The sequence below is a fragment of the Hirundo rustica genome, chromosome 3 (genome assembly GCF_015227805.2).
Source record: "Hirundo rustica isolate bHirRus1 chromosome 3, bHirRus1.pri.v3, whole genome shotgun sequence".
NCBI lineage: Eukaryota > Metazoa > Chordata > Aves > Passeriformes > Hirundinidae > Hirundo > Hirundo rustica.
Window position 1 is genome coordinate 18,367,018 of NC_053452.1, and position 14,152 is coordinate 18,381,169.

At 44.8% G+C, this 14,152-nt stretch overlaps 1 protein-coding gene across 8 annotated transcripts in view; it reads left to right on the forward strand.

Moving 5' to 3' along the window:
- Window positions 1-9,310: 9,310 nt before the first annotated feature.
- Window positions 9,311-14,152, forward strand: part of ENAH (ENAH actin regulator) — an 86,104-nt gene continuing 81,262 nt past the window's right edge. For 6 of the 8 annotated variants that reach the window (XM_040057923.2, XM_040057927.2, XM_040057931.2 and 3 more), the window contains exon 1: window positions 9,311-9,445. In XM_040057923.2, coding sequence (XP_039913857.1) covers window positions 9,441-9,445 — 5 coding nt within the window. In that variant the 5' untranslated portion in view covers window positions 9,311-9,440. Of the gene's footprint in view, window positions 9,446-11,729; window positions 11,751-14,152 lie in introns of those variants that run through there. The other 2 variants (XM_040057924.2, XM_058419653.1) reach the window with 2 other exon arrangements.

The following is a 14,152-nucleotide window of genomic DNA, read 5'->3' on the forward strand; positions in this document are numbered from 1 at the left end:
TTTGGTGGGACAGGAGGCACATACCTGCTTTCAGCTGTCATCCGGACACTCCATCTGTTCCAAATTATGGAGAAGAATGTGAAGTTAGTGACGGTTTTTGTCAAATGAATCTCGTAATGTGCCTGTTTTAAAACCCCTTTTGAGTTTTCATGATGAAGTTAAGAGATGGAAGGGCAATGCACAGCAGCATTATCAGAATAAGTAACTGGCTTCCTTTGGTTTTAAAGCCAAAATTAAACTGATAATACAAAGCCCACCTCTAAAATGGCAGACTGGCTTTGGTATTATATTTTCTCCGGATTTGGTTTAGAATAATGGTCTGTGAAACATGATTATATGGTAATTCCTTTTAAAAAAATTAATTCCTTGCCTTTGTAGATCAATGACTTGTTCTTTTCTCAGGACAAATGCTGATGAATTCATACAGGGTTTTATCAATTTTTTAGCATTATAACCTCACCACCTTTTTGCTAAAGCTCCGTTTCTTTTCTTGCTCTTGTTCTCAGCCATTCCTCCAAAGGACGACACAAGGATTGCCCTTGCTGCTGCGTTTTAGGAACAACCTTGCATAGACTCATTCAGTTGTGCATTTTTCACCTTATCTGTCACCTCTTGTGGAAAGAGATGGGCTTCTTATCGTCCTAGCATTTTTTATCTGAACCTGTTTTTACCAGCACATCAGCTCATATTTGTAGAATCACAGAATCCTAGGATGTTTTGGGTTGGAAGGGACCTGAAAGACCATCTAATTCCAAGCCCCTGCCTTAGGCAGGGACACCTTCCACTACACCAGGTTGCTCAAAGGCCCACCTAAACTGGCCTTGAACACTTCCAGGGGTGGATGCCAAGATCCAGGTGAAGAACTTTCACTTGGCCTTGTTGAGCTTCATAAGGTGCACGTGTCCCCAAGCCTGTCAAGGTCCCTGTGGTGTCCCTTCCCTCCAGGAGGCTGACAGCACCACTCAGCTCGTGTCCCCAGCAAACGTGCTGAGGGTGCACTCCATCCATGGTCCCTGTCACTGATGGAGGTGTCCGACAGCATCAGTCCCCACAGTGACCCCTGAGGAGCACCACTCATCACTGGTTTCCTCTTGGACACTGAGCTGCTGACCGCAGTTCTTGGAGAGTGACCATCCAGCCAATTCCTTATCCACCAACAGCAAACTTCACCAGACTGCCACTATTTCCCAAATACGATGGATAGTGGCTTAGCTTCATCCACTGGTGCCCTCAGGACCCACGGATGCATCTCATCAGCTTCCATGGATTTGTACACCTTCACATTCCTTAGACGCTCTGTTACCTGTTCTTCCCTTACACTGTGTGGTTCTTCATTCCCCCAGTCACTGCCTTTGCTTTCTGTGACTTGCTTGGTGTGGCTGGAGCCCCTGCTGGAGAAAATGGAGGCAAAAACATCATTGAGACCTCACCCTTCTCCATGTCCCACCTGGGTAACCAGGTCTTCCATTTCCTTCTGGAGATGGCTCAAATTTTCCTTGGTTTTTCTTTTATCATCAATGTACCTATAGAAGTTTCTTTGTTCTCCTTGATGTCTCTGGCCAGGTTTAATTCCATCAGGGTTTTGGCTTCCATAATCTGATCCCAGGCTACAATTTTTTCTATATCCCTCCCAGGCCACCTGTTCCTGCTTCCACCCTCTGTAGGCTTCCTTTTTCTGTTTGAGTTTTTTAAGGAGCTCCTGGAGGGTTTTACTGATGGCCAGCCCTATCAGATGCTAATGGTTATGGCTGCTACCAGTTTAGGATGATTCTAAACCATGAGCAGATAAGCAATGGAAGGGTTTCATTTCTTTGCAGATGTGCCAATACCCTAGTACAGTTGTTTTAATAATAATAATAATAATTTAAAACATTGCAAAGCTGGCATTTCCCCTTCACCCACTGGCGTAGTCACAGCAGAATGAATGGACCATTGTTAGAAGAGTAATTTCTACGCACAAAGCAACCTCTGTTCACAACTGGAAGGTTAGAAATGTTCAGCCAGTGATGACAATTAAATAAAATTATTATTTGAGCATCTCTTAGGGTTACAAATCATTGTGTCTCCAGCTGGTGCTACCTGTCCTTTATTATAAATCCACAGAATCTTTTGACTAACAACTCTAGTGGAAACAGTCTCATGAAATATGATTTCTTTTTCCATGTTCAGAAGTTAAGAGCAGTTGTTTGTACCTTGAATAAAGATATTATTAGTTTTGTGCCCAGGACTAGAGACATGGGAGGGAGCTTAGAACAAAACCACAAAATGTTAGTGGGAGCTTTTGAAAAACTGAGCTATGGGAACAATGAAAAATTGACAGAGAGCAGTTGATATTTTTGGGACAGTTGATGTCTGAAAAAGCCTGTGATAAAATTTACAGCTATTTAGAAGATAAACAGGGAAGACAGAATTTATCTAGACACTGTAAGCCTAAGAGGAAACAAGGGAAGTTTTACAAAGAAGCACTTCTGACAGTAAAATATATTCCAGATAGAAGAAGGCTGTTTTTTGAAAACTGGCAAAACCTGATGGGGAATTTTTATTGGTCTTTTCCTACCTCTATTTATTTACACTCTCCAGAAGATGAATCCTTTCTTATTAACCAGTAAGAAAGCCAGCATTCAGCAAGGATTTGAATGTAGAGTCTCCAGCAGTACTTTTTAATGAGTGGTATTCTTGGAAAGCAGTCAGTTGACCGTAGTAGCTGAATTCCTGACTGCAGCACACCAGTCAGTGGCAAACACTCAGGATGAGTTGTTTAGAAATAAACCTGTGACACAGGAAATAGGGTACGAGGTGGTTCTGTGCTGTCTGAGGGTGGAAGGAGATGCAGAAAATCCATCACTGTTTATGTGGTTGTTTTTGTGACACATGGGAGCTGAGCTAACAGAGGAAGTGGAGAATAAATAAATACTCAGCAGGGAGAGTGATTATGGTAAAGATACAGATCCCTAGTTCTGGAAGCGTGACTTAGGGCCAGTTGCAAGGAATTCCTTCTCCTTGATTTTATGGAGTATATCTACATTCTGAAATAGTTTCTAACTAGTTATAGTAATAATAATGGCATGTGTTAGTGTTGTAATCTCTTAAGAGCTCGTATCTTCACTTGTCTTTTTATAGAAACATTAATTCTTTTGGCAAAAAAAAAATTGTGATGTTCTTTCTAAAATACTGAGGAAGAATATTTTTGCAACTGCTGCTTTGTATATTTTGGGTCTCATGCATGATTTATCACTTACTAAATTTGAAATCCAAATTATGGAACTGGCTACAGCTATTGCCAGAAAGCAGAATCTGCAGTGCTGGAAAAGGACTAAAAAGGTTATCATCTGACTAAGCTGCAACCTTTCTTGGAACAATATTTGTATTGTAGGTTACTAACAGCTTTGCAATCCACAGGTGCTCACTCACAATAGTGTTGTAATTCATCTATAATCGGGACATTATTTTTACTGCAAGTTATTCTGACTTTGCAGTCAATGGAAAGTAACCAGCTATAGTAAAAGTGTTGTCATTCATCTATAACTGGGACAGTACTTCCATCCTAAGTTATTCCAACTTTGTAGTGAATGAAAACTCACCAGCAATAGTAAGTGTGTTGTCATTCATCTAAAATAGAAGGGAGGAGAAAGGAGAAAGATGGACAAAATACAGAACATATTGGCAATGGAGTCTGAGTAAAACAACCCCAGGGTAATGCAAGGTAACATTTAGTTGGTGAAATTCAGTACAGGCTTCCAACTGAAAGGCTACACCATTTCCTTTGGCATCTGTCTGCCTAATCTCAGACAGGATGGAGGAGTACAGTGCAGCGAACATGCTCTGGTGAAGTCAAACCTCTGCTGGGGTTGCAGAAGCTGCTTGCAGAGCTCAGTGCACTCTACCTAAAAGTGCACTGAGCACCAGATAAGTAATGCCTGAGTATTTTACAGCTGGCTTAGACATGGGAGACTGCAGTGTAGACATCCCATACATAGTTCTTCTGGGCAAGAAGCCTGCCCTTTTTTATGCTACAAGAGCACTGTAGGCACTTAACAATTATTAATAATAACTAATTAATAATGGCCCAAATCCTTGGCTGTGATTGAGGACCTCAGAGAACAACTCATCTAGAGCTGTGTAAGAAAAGATGGCTCAAAACAATCTTAACCAAATCCTCGGCCAGCTTGTGCCTGGACTTTGCTCCAGCAAAAGATAAAGCAGCAGAGTACAATTTGTTCTAAGACATTAGCAAGGGAGAGAGAAGGACATAATGAAAACATTTTACTGGTAATGCGTATGAAGAATGCAGAGTGGTGGCAAATAAGACTATTAGGGGATAAGAGTATAAAATTAGATGAAAAGAAGAGATGAGATTGGTCAATTGCACTGGTCCTAAATCAACATTTCATCTCAGAAACCACAGAAGTCAGCAGCTGAGTAGAGGTGAATGAAAGACAAGGGTCAAAACAGCAATCATCGTTTGTTTATCTGAGCGTAGGAAAAGCATTTTTACACTAAATACACAACACATCGATTTACACTTGATAGACAGTACTTACACAAAAAGAGACTTCAACCCTCATTGAATAGCCTGCAGCACAATACAAATTCTTTTCATGGTAAACCTAGAGGGGGGAAAACAATCCCTTTTCATACAAGGAATTTTCATTTAAATATTTGAGTCTACTGGGAACAGCCTGAAAGACACATACCGTACTCCCGACTCACATCTACAGAGAACTGTGGTTTGATGTGCTGGTGCTACTTGCCAGCGTGGGGGCACTTTTAGGAACCTTGGTGGAAAGAAGCACAGCGGAAAGCTGTTTTCATTCCTCTTTGGAGGTGCCTGATGGAACATCTAGGAGTTGTTTACTTGTATAACAAGGAACAGGGTATGCTGGTAGGAAGACCAAGTTTCACCTTTAGGAGTCAAAGGACTGTGTTTGATAGCAAAAAATTTGCTGCCGTTGCTGGTGATGTTGTTTTGCCTTTTTTACAACAGAATAAAAATATTATTCCTTTAAGAAAAGACCTTCTTGGCTATTGCTGTCATTATCTGCTGAGTCATGCCAATAATTGTTTATTTTAGCATTCCTAGAGAATTTTAGAGATAGTTTACTCCCCCTTCCCCAGAAGGCAATTAGGAAGAACTGTGTAATTTCATAAATAAAATAAAACTAAGGGGTTTTTAGTTGAAAGCATTTCCTTTAAAGGTCTGCTGTGCAACACATCAGCAGTCAGGTGACTTATGGCAACCTGAAATTGAAAATGACTTGGGGTTGAGGGAAAGCAAGAAGAAGACAGGAAGAATTATACTAGCCAGTGTTCTTTAACTATCTATATAATACTTGAATCTTCATTTTGTTCAACTAACCATGACCTCACAGAACTGGTTCAGGCGTCAGCTCTGTGTCTGGACCAGAGTAAAAGATGTATTTATAAATTAGATTAACATAATCACTGATGAGAATAATATGTTCAATTACTTAATTCACTTCTGTTTTGACAATCTTCAATGCTACCAGAAGCACACTGTCAGAGCTATTTTCTTTTAGTCCACCATTTTTGGAAAGCTCTTCACAATTTCTCTGGAGAGAAAGCTCATGCTTTGTTGTTGCAACTCTCTCACTAGCTATTATATAGCAAATATAATTATAATTTGCTATTATGTAGCAAACTGTTTTCTTTCTATACTAGTTCTATAGAAAATAATCCAAACAAGTGAAATAAAATATCTTTACTTATGTACTCAAAAACCAAACTCTGGATGTATTAAGTGAAAGGAACAATAACCCTCAAAAAGCCAAAACCACCAGAAAAAAAAACCCATAAAAACAACAAAACCACTTTCCCCTGCTCCAGAAACTTCTTTGACTGTATCCTGCATTATGTTATTTACAGTCATTGAAGAAGGCTAAAGTAATCTTGCAATATGAGCTGCTGTCCTAGGACACTGACTTTTGTAAGACAGCTGAAGATCTCAGCTACTTTTTCCTTCCTAAAGAAACAAAGACTGGAAAGAGGGAGATTTTTTCAGAGAAGACGGGGGAGATCTCACTGTGAGATAAAGGATTACTCTGCTTTTTGAAGCTTTTGGATTCTTTGAATGTCTCCATAACATTAGAACATCATGCATCCTCCTCATGACCCTGTATCAAAGGTGATCCATTCTGATGAGATGCGATGGGATCCTCTGGGTTTATTTTGGAGTAGCCTGCCAAGCCTCTTGCATTTGGCTGATACAAAACAGGAACACATTCTCTTCTGGTTTATGCCTGGGTGAACCATTTCTGTAGCATTCAGAAAGCCTTCATTAGTCAGGTTGTTTGGAGAGGAGGAACACCACTGCTCAACCTGGGCTGGCTTAGCTTTGGAAGCATCTGAATTCCAGTCCTCAGTTGCAGCCGAGCAGCAGAAGTGCAAGAGGGAAGAATGCAAGGTGGTTTTGGGGTATTCTGAGCTGCTTGGGTCTGGAGGAAGAGGGGCATGAACACAATCCTTGGACACCAATTAGAAGAACCATGATGTGGCTCTGCCTCATAGGTCGTCACGGGCCTTGGGTTATTGGTCTCAAAGGCTTTCTGCCACATTGGTTTTGTCATTGCCAGAAGAAGGGAGAGCAGTGGGAGAGGATGCAGAGGGCTTTGACACCCATGCTGTGCTGCTGGAGGATCCTGTCAGTGAGAAAGGTGACAGCAGAGTCACACCAAGTGACTTGGACACAGGACACACTGAGCTACTACAGCTCGGGAGCGTGCGGTCTCTATGAGAGTAGCCAGATTTCTCAATGCATAATTCAGTACAATAAACATATACATCACACTAACTCATTCTTCTGCTAGACTACTTTAATTTCTTGACAATAACCTCACTAAATTGACCTGGAAAGAAAGAGGCATTCAAAGTTTATAATTTGATTTCTGCCCTATATAATTTTGGCTCTCCTCCTTCTCATGTAGCTGCTAATATGAATTACTGCAGATTTAGTGTTTTGTTACAGATTAATTCAATGGGATTTTTGACTAAGCTAGCATCCAAAATGACTTTGCACTTGGTGACATCTGCGATGCCAGCATGCAAAATGATTCTTCTGGCATTTTTACAAGTTCTATTGTGCCACTGAGTAGGTCTTGAGAAATCCAGCTATGACCATATCTGATTTGGCTAAGAACACCAAGTAATATAACACAAATAGCGATAATAGTTATTTTGCAGGAGTAACAGCTTCTGGCTATTTTCATTCCCTCTCAGGCAGACCTGGAGCCCAGGCATACTGTCAAGTGTTTTTTATATACCTGTCACAGTCAAAATTCTCTTAGGTTCAACTAATAAGACCAGACAGTTGCATCAGGACAATCACATTATGAACCTGATTTTTTCTGTTATAGAACAAGTGGTATCTTTGAACAAAATCCTCCTTGTTCTGGCTGTCTCTGCCATTCCTTCTACTGATGTACCTGCTGAAGCCCATTAGACATACATCTTAGATGTATCTCTATAGATACAGAAATATATTAGATACAGATTTTAACATTTCTGCTTGGCTGCCTTCAAGAGACTTTTCACTGCCAGAATGGCTTTCTTTCCAAACCTTTTATTTGGAGGATGTTCTGGTGATAGGAAGCCCAGATCTTAGAAAATTCATTATGCTTTAAGAACTGAGGTCCACTGCCAGTCATTAGAGTCGTCAGCATTTGCTGAAAGCAATTAAGGTAATTTTATTTACCAGATTCAATTGTGTCCCTTTTTCAGATTGTCTTTACATTGTTGACAAAGGTGCAAAATTTTTAAGATCACGATGTGGCTTTTCTTCTGATTACTCATCTGCATTTTGTGATTCACCTCACTGCAACATTTTCATTGACATCATCCCTATGCCAGTAAAAACATGTTTTCTTACTAAACTATTCTTCATTAGCTTCAGTTTCAGAGCTTGTCCTTGTTCCTGAGTTAGTGTTTTCCAACAACTGGCCATTTTTTTTCATTGATTAGTTCATCTCTTACTGTGCTACTGACACCATTAATTGACAGTGAGTGACTCTGCCTCACTGTTCAAGGAAGAGGTGGTGTCAAATAGCTGAAGTTCGTGGTAAAATCCCCTTAAATGTGTGGAACCTACATCAGAAATATATATATATATATATTTAATTCTTCACTTTTTATCTCTAAAAGTCTAGACAGTTATAAAGAAGATGCTTACACATTTGTTTCTCGTGTATATTTTTACTACTAGACACTAGAAAACACTAGTAATCATTAGGGGAAAATTAATTTGGAGGTACAAAAGCACCAAGATGGCTAAACGGCATTGGGAATTGCAAAGACACTTGCTCATCACTTCCTTTAACCGAGACGAAAGAGAACGTGTATTCATTCACTCGCTAGTTGACAGAAAGCCGAGCACGAGCTGGGTTAAAGTTACTTGTACGGTGTGCTGGGTCCGCTGCGGGTACCGAAAGCACAAGGCAAATCTGCACTTAAGACAGGCGCGGGGCTACCGAAAGGTGCAGAAATAACATCCCGTATTCCTGAAAAAGGCTCAGGCCACTGGCTTCCGGGGGCACGGAGGGGCCGCCGCCCGCAGTGCTGTCGCCTGAGGGTACCTGCCGGGCTCGGGCAGCGGGGCTCGGGGGCAGCGCGTTCCCTCCCGCACCGGCGCCGCCGCACCGGGCCGGGATTCCCGGCCGGCCGGAGCCCGGCGCGGGCAGCGTGGGGCCCAGCGGGGAAGGGTCCGCGGATGGGCGGAGGTGTTCACACGCCGGGAGGCGCCGGGCTCCGCCGGCCGGGACGCGGCTCTCCGGGAAGCCGTCCGGCCCCTCCGCTCCGGGGCCACTCCCGAGGCCGCCGGGGAAGAAGCTGCCGCGGGCGGGCGCCTCTCCCGAGGAACAGCCGCCGCCTCACCTGCGGCCGCCCCGTCCCTCCGCCCCCGCCACCCTGCACCGGAGCCGCCGAGCCCCAGCGAGCCGCTCGGGCACAGCGCGGCGGTGGGCGCGGCCTCCGCCGCCCGCCCCTTCCTCCCTCTCTCCCTCTCTCTCCCTCCTTCCTCCTCCCCCCGCCCGCCGCTCCCGCGCCCCCCGCCCGCCGCCGCTCCCCGGCCCCGCCGGTGTCTCCGGCCGCCCCCGCGCTGCCCCCGCCCGCTCTCGTTCTCCTCGTTCTCCTCCTCCTTTCCCCCCGCCCTTCCCGCGCGGTGGTTCGCTCCTCCCCGCCCCTTTCCCCCACCTCTCCCGTCCCCTCCCACCCCCGGCTCCCCGCGGTGGTCTGGCCCGGCCCGGCGGCGGAGGGAGCGGCGGAGCGGGCGGGCGGGCGGCGCTGCCGGGCGGGGGTCTCGCTCTCCGGGGACCTCTCTCTGCGGGGACCTCTCTCTGCGGGGACGCGGCGAGCAGCGGAGCGGAGCGGGGCGGGGGAGACAGCGCAGCGAGCGAGGCAGCGGGAGCGGCTCCCCGACCGCGGGCAGCACCATGAGGTGAGCGGCCGGCTCCGGAGCGGGCGGCGGGCGCGGGGTGGGGGGCGACGCTCCGCGCCCCCCGGCTCGGACGGCGCACAGCCGGGAACGGGAGTGGGAGACGGGGGGATCGGCCGGCGGCGGGGGAGGGGGCCGGGCCGAGGGGAGCCCCGCGGTGGGGGAAGGGCCCATTGTTAGTGGCGGCGGGGGAAGGGCGGCCCGCCGTCCCCGTCCCCCCGCGGCGGCGGCGAAGTTGCGGTCGGGGGGCGGCGGCGGGGCCCGGGCCGGGGCGGGGGACGGCCCCGCTCCGGCGCCTCCCCCCCGGGCCGGGCACGGCGTGAGCCCCGAGCGCCCGTCTCCTTTCTTTCTCTGCCGGCGGTGATTTTTTTCCTCCCTCTTCCCCTCCGCCTTACCCGGCGCGTGTTGCATTGCAGCAGCAGCTGGGCTTTTCCCTCGGTAATCAATAAAGAGGCGCCGGGGGGGAAGGAGGGAGGGGGGGGATCCCCCTCTCGGCAGCCGGGAAAGTGTCGCGTTTGGAGGTTTGGGATGTAAACACAGAGGTGGCCGCGGCTGGGGGCGGCAGGGAGGGAGGTGGGTGCCTGCCGCCTTCCCGCCGGGAACTCCCGCTCCCCGCCGGCTCATTCATTTGAAGGCGATTTTCTGCCTCCCCGGCCCGTCCCCCCCTTTCCCCCGCCATCCTCCCCCCAGCTCGCTTTTAGCGCCTGTTCTGTTTCCGTAATCTCCTTTCTGGATTGGTGCAGGACCCGGTGAGAAATGCGGCTCGGTGGCCGAGCGCTGGTCCGGCTGCTCGGGGACGCCGTGCTCCCTGGAGGCCTGCCCCTCACTCAGACAGCTGGGGAAACGAGTTACTCATGCCTTCCCTTTTTTTTTTTTTTTCGCCTGGAAGTTATTGTCTGCCTTACAGTTGGATATGAACCTTCTTTGTCTTAAAGACGCGACTGTAAGTCGTGAGGTCCTTTGGAGTAGAGGTCCGGCAAGATTTGCGTGATCAAAGTCGGCAAATTCGTCTGCTGCATAAAACTGATGAGCCATTAGAATTCCCTGTAAATTACAGGAAAATCCTAAAAAAATTTTTTGTACTATGAGGGTTCCCTCTTTCAGTGCACCTTCAATGGAAAAGGTAGCGTTGCAGCGGGAAGCATGGGAACAATCTCCCTGTTGTTTTGTTTAGAATTGTGTTCCTGTGTTTCCCTCTAGTTTTCTTTGTTAACTGTAGGTAATTATGTCCTACGTTATTTTAAGCTTTGTTTTATCTTGTGATAATTTATTTTCAGTTATTCATGTTGCTCATGTAGAAGTCAGATACCCTGCAAATAAAAAGTTACAGCTTGGAAAACCTACGGGTTTGTATCCAGATCCTTTAAGCAGAGGTGTTCTTTTTAATTATCTTGACAGCCTTTAGCACAATGAATGCTGCTAATCGAGGAGGACTTGGCATAAATACCTTGGGAAGCCCCGTGTAAGTTTGGGTTTCCTGCTGGAGAAAGGCGCGGTGATGCTGGGTGAAGTGAGCTATAGCAGCAAGAGTGCTCACTGTTCACTGATGTAACTGTATGTGTGCTAGGACTTGTGCCAGCTTGGAGGGAGCACAAGTATTTCTCTTAACCAGCACAACAGGAAAGTGTCTAGGTTGAACCTACCCTTAGGTTGCTTATTTAGATGTTTGATTAGTTGACTTGCAGCAGTGAGTAAATGTAGGTAAATGAGTATATTATTGGCCCTGAAGCTTTCTCCCCGCTCGTGTCTGCAGAGCATCAAGCTGGTAAGGGGGAGATGCAGTTGTGATTCTGAGGGTTGCTCTGATGAGTGGTCATGGGGTGTTTCGAAGGAAACTGACTTCCAGAACGCTTGGTTCCAGCCCTCTGGAAAAAAAGAAACAAGCTGTACCAATTAAACTACACAGGCTAAAAAAATGATGTGGTTAAAGAAGTATTTTCTCTCTATAGAGGCACTATTAAATTCACTCAGTTTTGTTTAATTGGTCCGACTCCAGTACAACGGCAAGCTTTCACTGCACGCTCTCTCTTTGGACTTGTTTAGACTATGGTTGATGGTATATTTCTGAAACATGTTTAAACAATATCTTCATGCTGTATTTTGTTCAGGCAATGACTTTTAATGTGCTTTTGCTGGTCAAGGCAAGGTCTGACGGGGGAGGAGTGGCAGGGTAGATGGGACAAGCAGCCAGCATTTCATATATAGCTCCTCTGTTTGCAGGTGCTGTTAGCAGTTTTTACTAAAAATGTACTTTTGGCACAATATTGATGGTCTCGCGGAATGAGTAAACTGCATTGCCGTTGGGCAGGTAAGTATGCAGCTGGTGCTCCAAAGAATAAAAAATAAATAGGTGAACTGGGACGAGGAAGGGGAAAACAGCTTCACTTTCTTTCCTGTGCTTTGGCTGTTCTTCGGCCATCATGAACCTGAACTCATTCTGATGATTTCGTGTTAAGATCTTGCATCCTGTCTGGCTGATTAGCTGGTCGGTTTCCAAAAAGCAAACTGGTTTTCCTTCTGTCAGAAAATACTAAACATCGTTGTGAAGAGCATCTTTGAATGTTAAAATGATCAGCAATTCTGTAAGACACAAACGCCGACACTGCCCAAGAATTAATTCTTGCAGAAGTCTGCTTTGTATTCAAATTGAAATGATATGCTATTTGAATAACATCTGTTAGGGGTTTTAGGTTGCGGAGAAACTCTGAATATTAAATATCTCACTTAAATGGTCTAGCCTAAGTATGAAGTTACTTGGTTCAGGAGCCAGCTTGAATAGGGCTGTGTGTATCTGTGTCTCCTGCCCTAGGTAAACAGCTGATTCCCATGAACACCTGTTGCTCTCTTTGTACTCTGGTTAGCTGACAAAAGTGCTGCCCCTAATACAGTTCCCTGAAAGCACTTATGTTATAATAGGTATCCAGGAATGGGCATATTCAGTGAGGTTTCCATTCACCAGCTGCCTGGAACATGGTGGGGGGAAGAGGTGCTGAAGATGTAGGTAACAGCCGAGTTTGGTGCCCCTGTTCTAGTAGTAGCATGACTTCCCGTCATATTTGTACAAGAAGAATGTGTGTGAACAGACTTTTATTGTAGCATATGTTGAAGTCTGTATTACAGGAGCTGGTAAGCACAACTCTGCTGCTAGAGCTGGGATTCTACAGTGAAGGTTAACTGAATTACTTTTTTTTTTTTTTCTCTCCATGTGTATCAGGCTCATTTTGAGTGTTAACTCCAATAAAAATAAATGAGCTTTGCAAGATACCGACTTTTTAAAAATCAAGCTGTACAGCCTTCTCTTGGGATTACTACATCCATTTCTTTGTGTGGGAAAGAATTGTTTTTCATTAGTGTGCTGGTCAGAAAGCAGAGTGCAACCCAGAGTTGGGTTTCATTAACCAAGTTCCCAAGAACTGGCAAGGAAACAGTATTTTTTAAGAAGTTTCAAAATTGATACTTCCAGAGCCCGGTATAATAATTTGTATTTATGATGGGCTACTAGGCAGATCATATATATATATATATGAATTTAATTCCATGTTTAGATAAGGCAAACAGCTAAATTATTATAGATTTTGCCTTTTCTGAAAAGTCATGTCATATTCTTGCTTGTATTTTCAAGCTAAAAAGGTAGCTAAATTTGTGGTCACTAAGCCACACTGAAATTTCTATTTGCTTAAAATCAGCAGCTTTTCTGCTCAAATATGTTGCTACAGAATGCACTTCACGTTATTATTTAAAAGTCAGCATATTTTATGCCTGGGTTGGTAAGCCTTCATTATATTTTAAGTGTTGTGCTGAGAAGACGAATACCATACAAACTCACTGTTTACTGAGTGAAAGCCCACAGCAGAAGTAACAAAGCATGAACCTTCATTAGGACTAGGAATTCTTGGAGGAACCCACACGCATTTCCTGGGGTTTCCAGGAAAGTGGTTATACAAGAGCATTATTAGTGACAATAGTACAGTTCAGTCTGCTGCAATGACTGCAGTTATTTAGGGTGGTGAAATAGCCCAGCAGCAAGGCCATCAATTTGATGGTGACATTAAGTTATTGTTGGATATGTAAGGTAACTCTTTGGAATTGTGCCTTTAGTTTTGAACCTTGCCTGAATGGTGTGTTTGAAATAGGAGGCTTAATTTAGTTGAAAAATATTTGACAAAATGTTGGAAGTGCAAGCAGGCGGTTAAATTAGACTGGATATGCATAACTGCAAGCAATACAGTTCCTAAAATTGCTTGTATCTCATGAGAAAAATTGGTGGTGTGGGCAGGTTTTTTTTTTCAGGTGGATCCAAGAATTCAGGTTACTTTCCTTGTTCTTAAGTAAACTAACAGATGGACTGAGTCATCTGTCTGATAGAAGTGTGGTCTTTAGCTTGCACTTTATTTGTGACAGTTGCAAGTAATTTTTGGACAGGCTGTTTCTGCCCACCTGATATGGGATCTGACAGCTGTTTTGTCCGCAAGGCCTCTGGATAGTTCAGCGAATTATTTTGGTAGTAAAAGTTAAAATCTTTAAGGAATTACCATGTGAATGGAGAGTGCAGGAATGAGAATAGGTTTTTTTAGACAAAGCTATTTATGACCCTCTTAGCAATTATGTTGTCAGCCTTTAAAAATTAGAAACAGTCTCGGAGTGTGTATAATTCAGGAATGCTCTCTGGAAGGGCATGTACAAGTTTTTTCTTGACTCTGATTCAGGGTT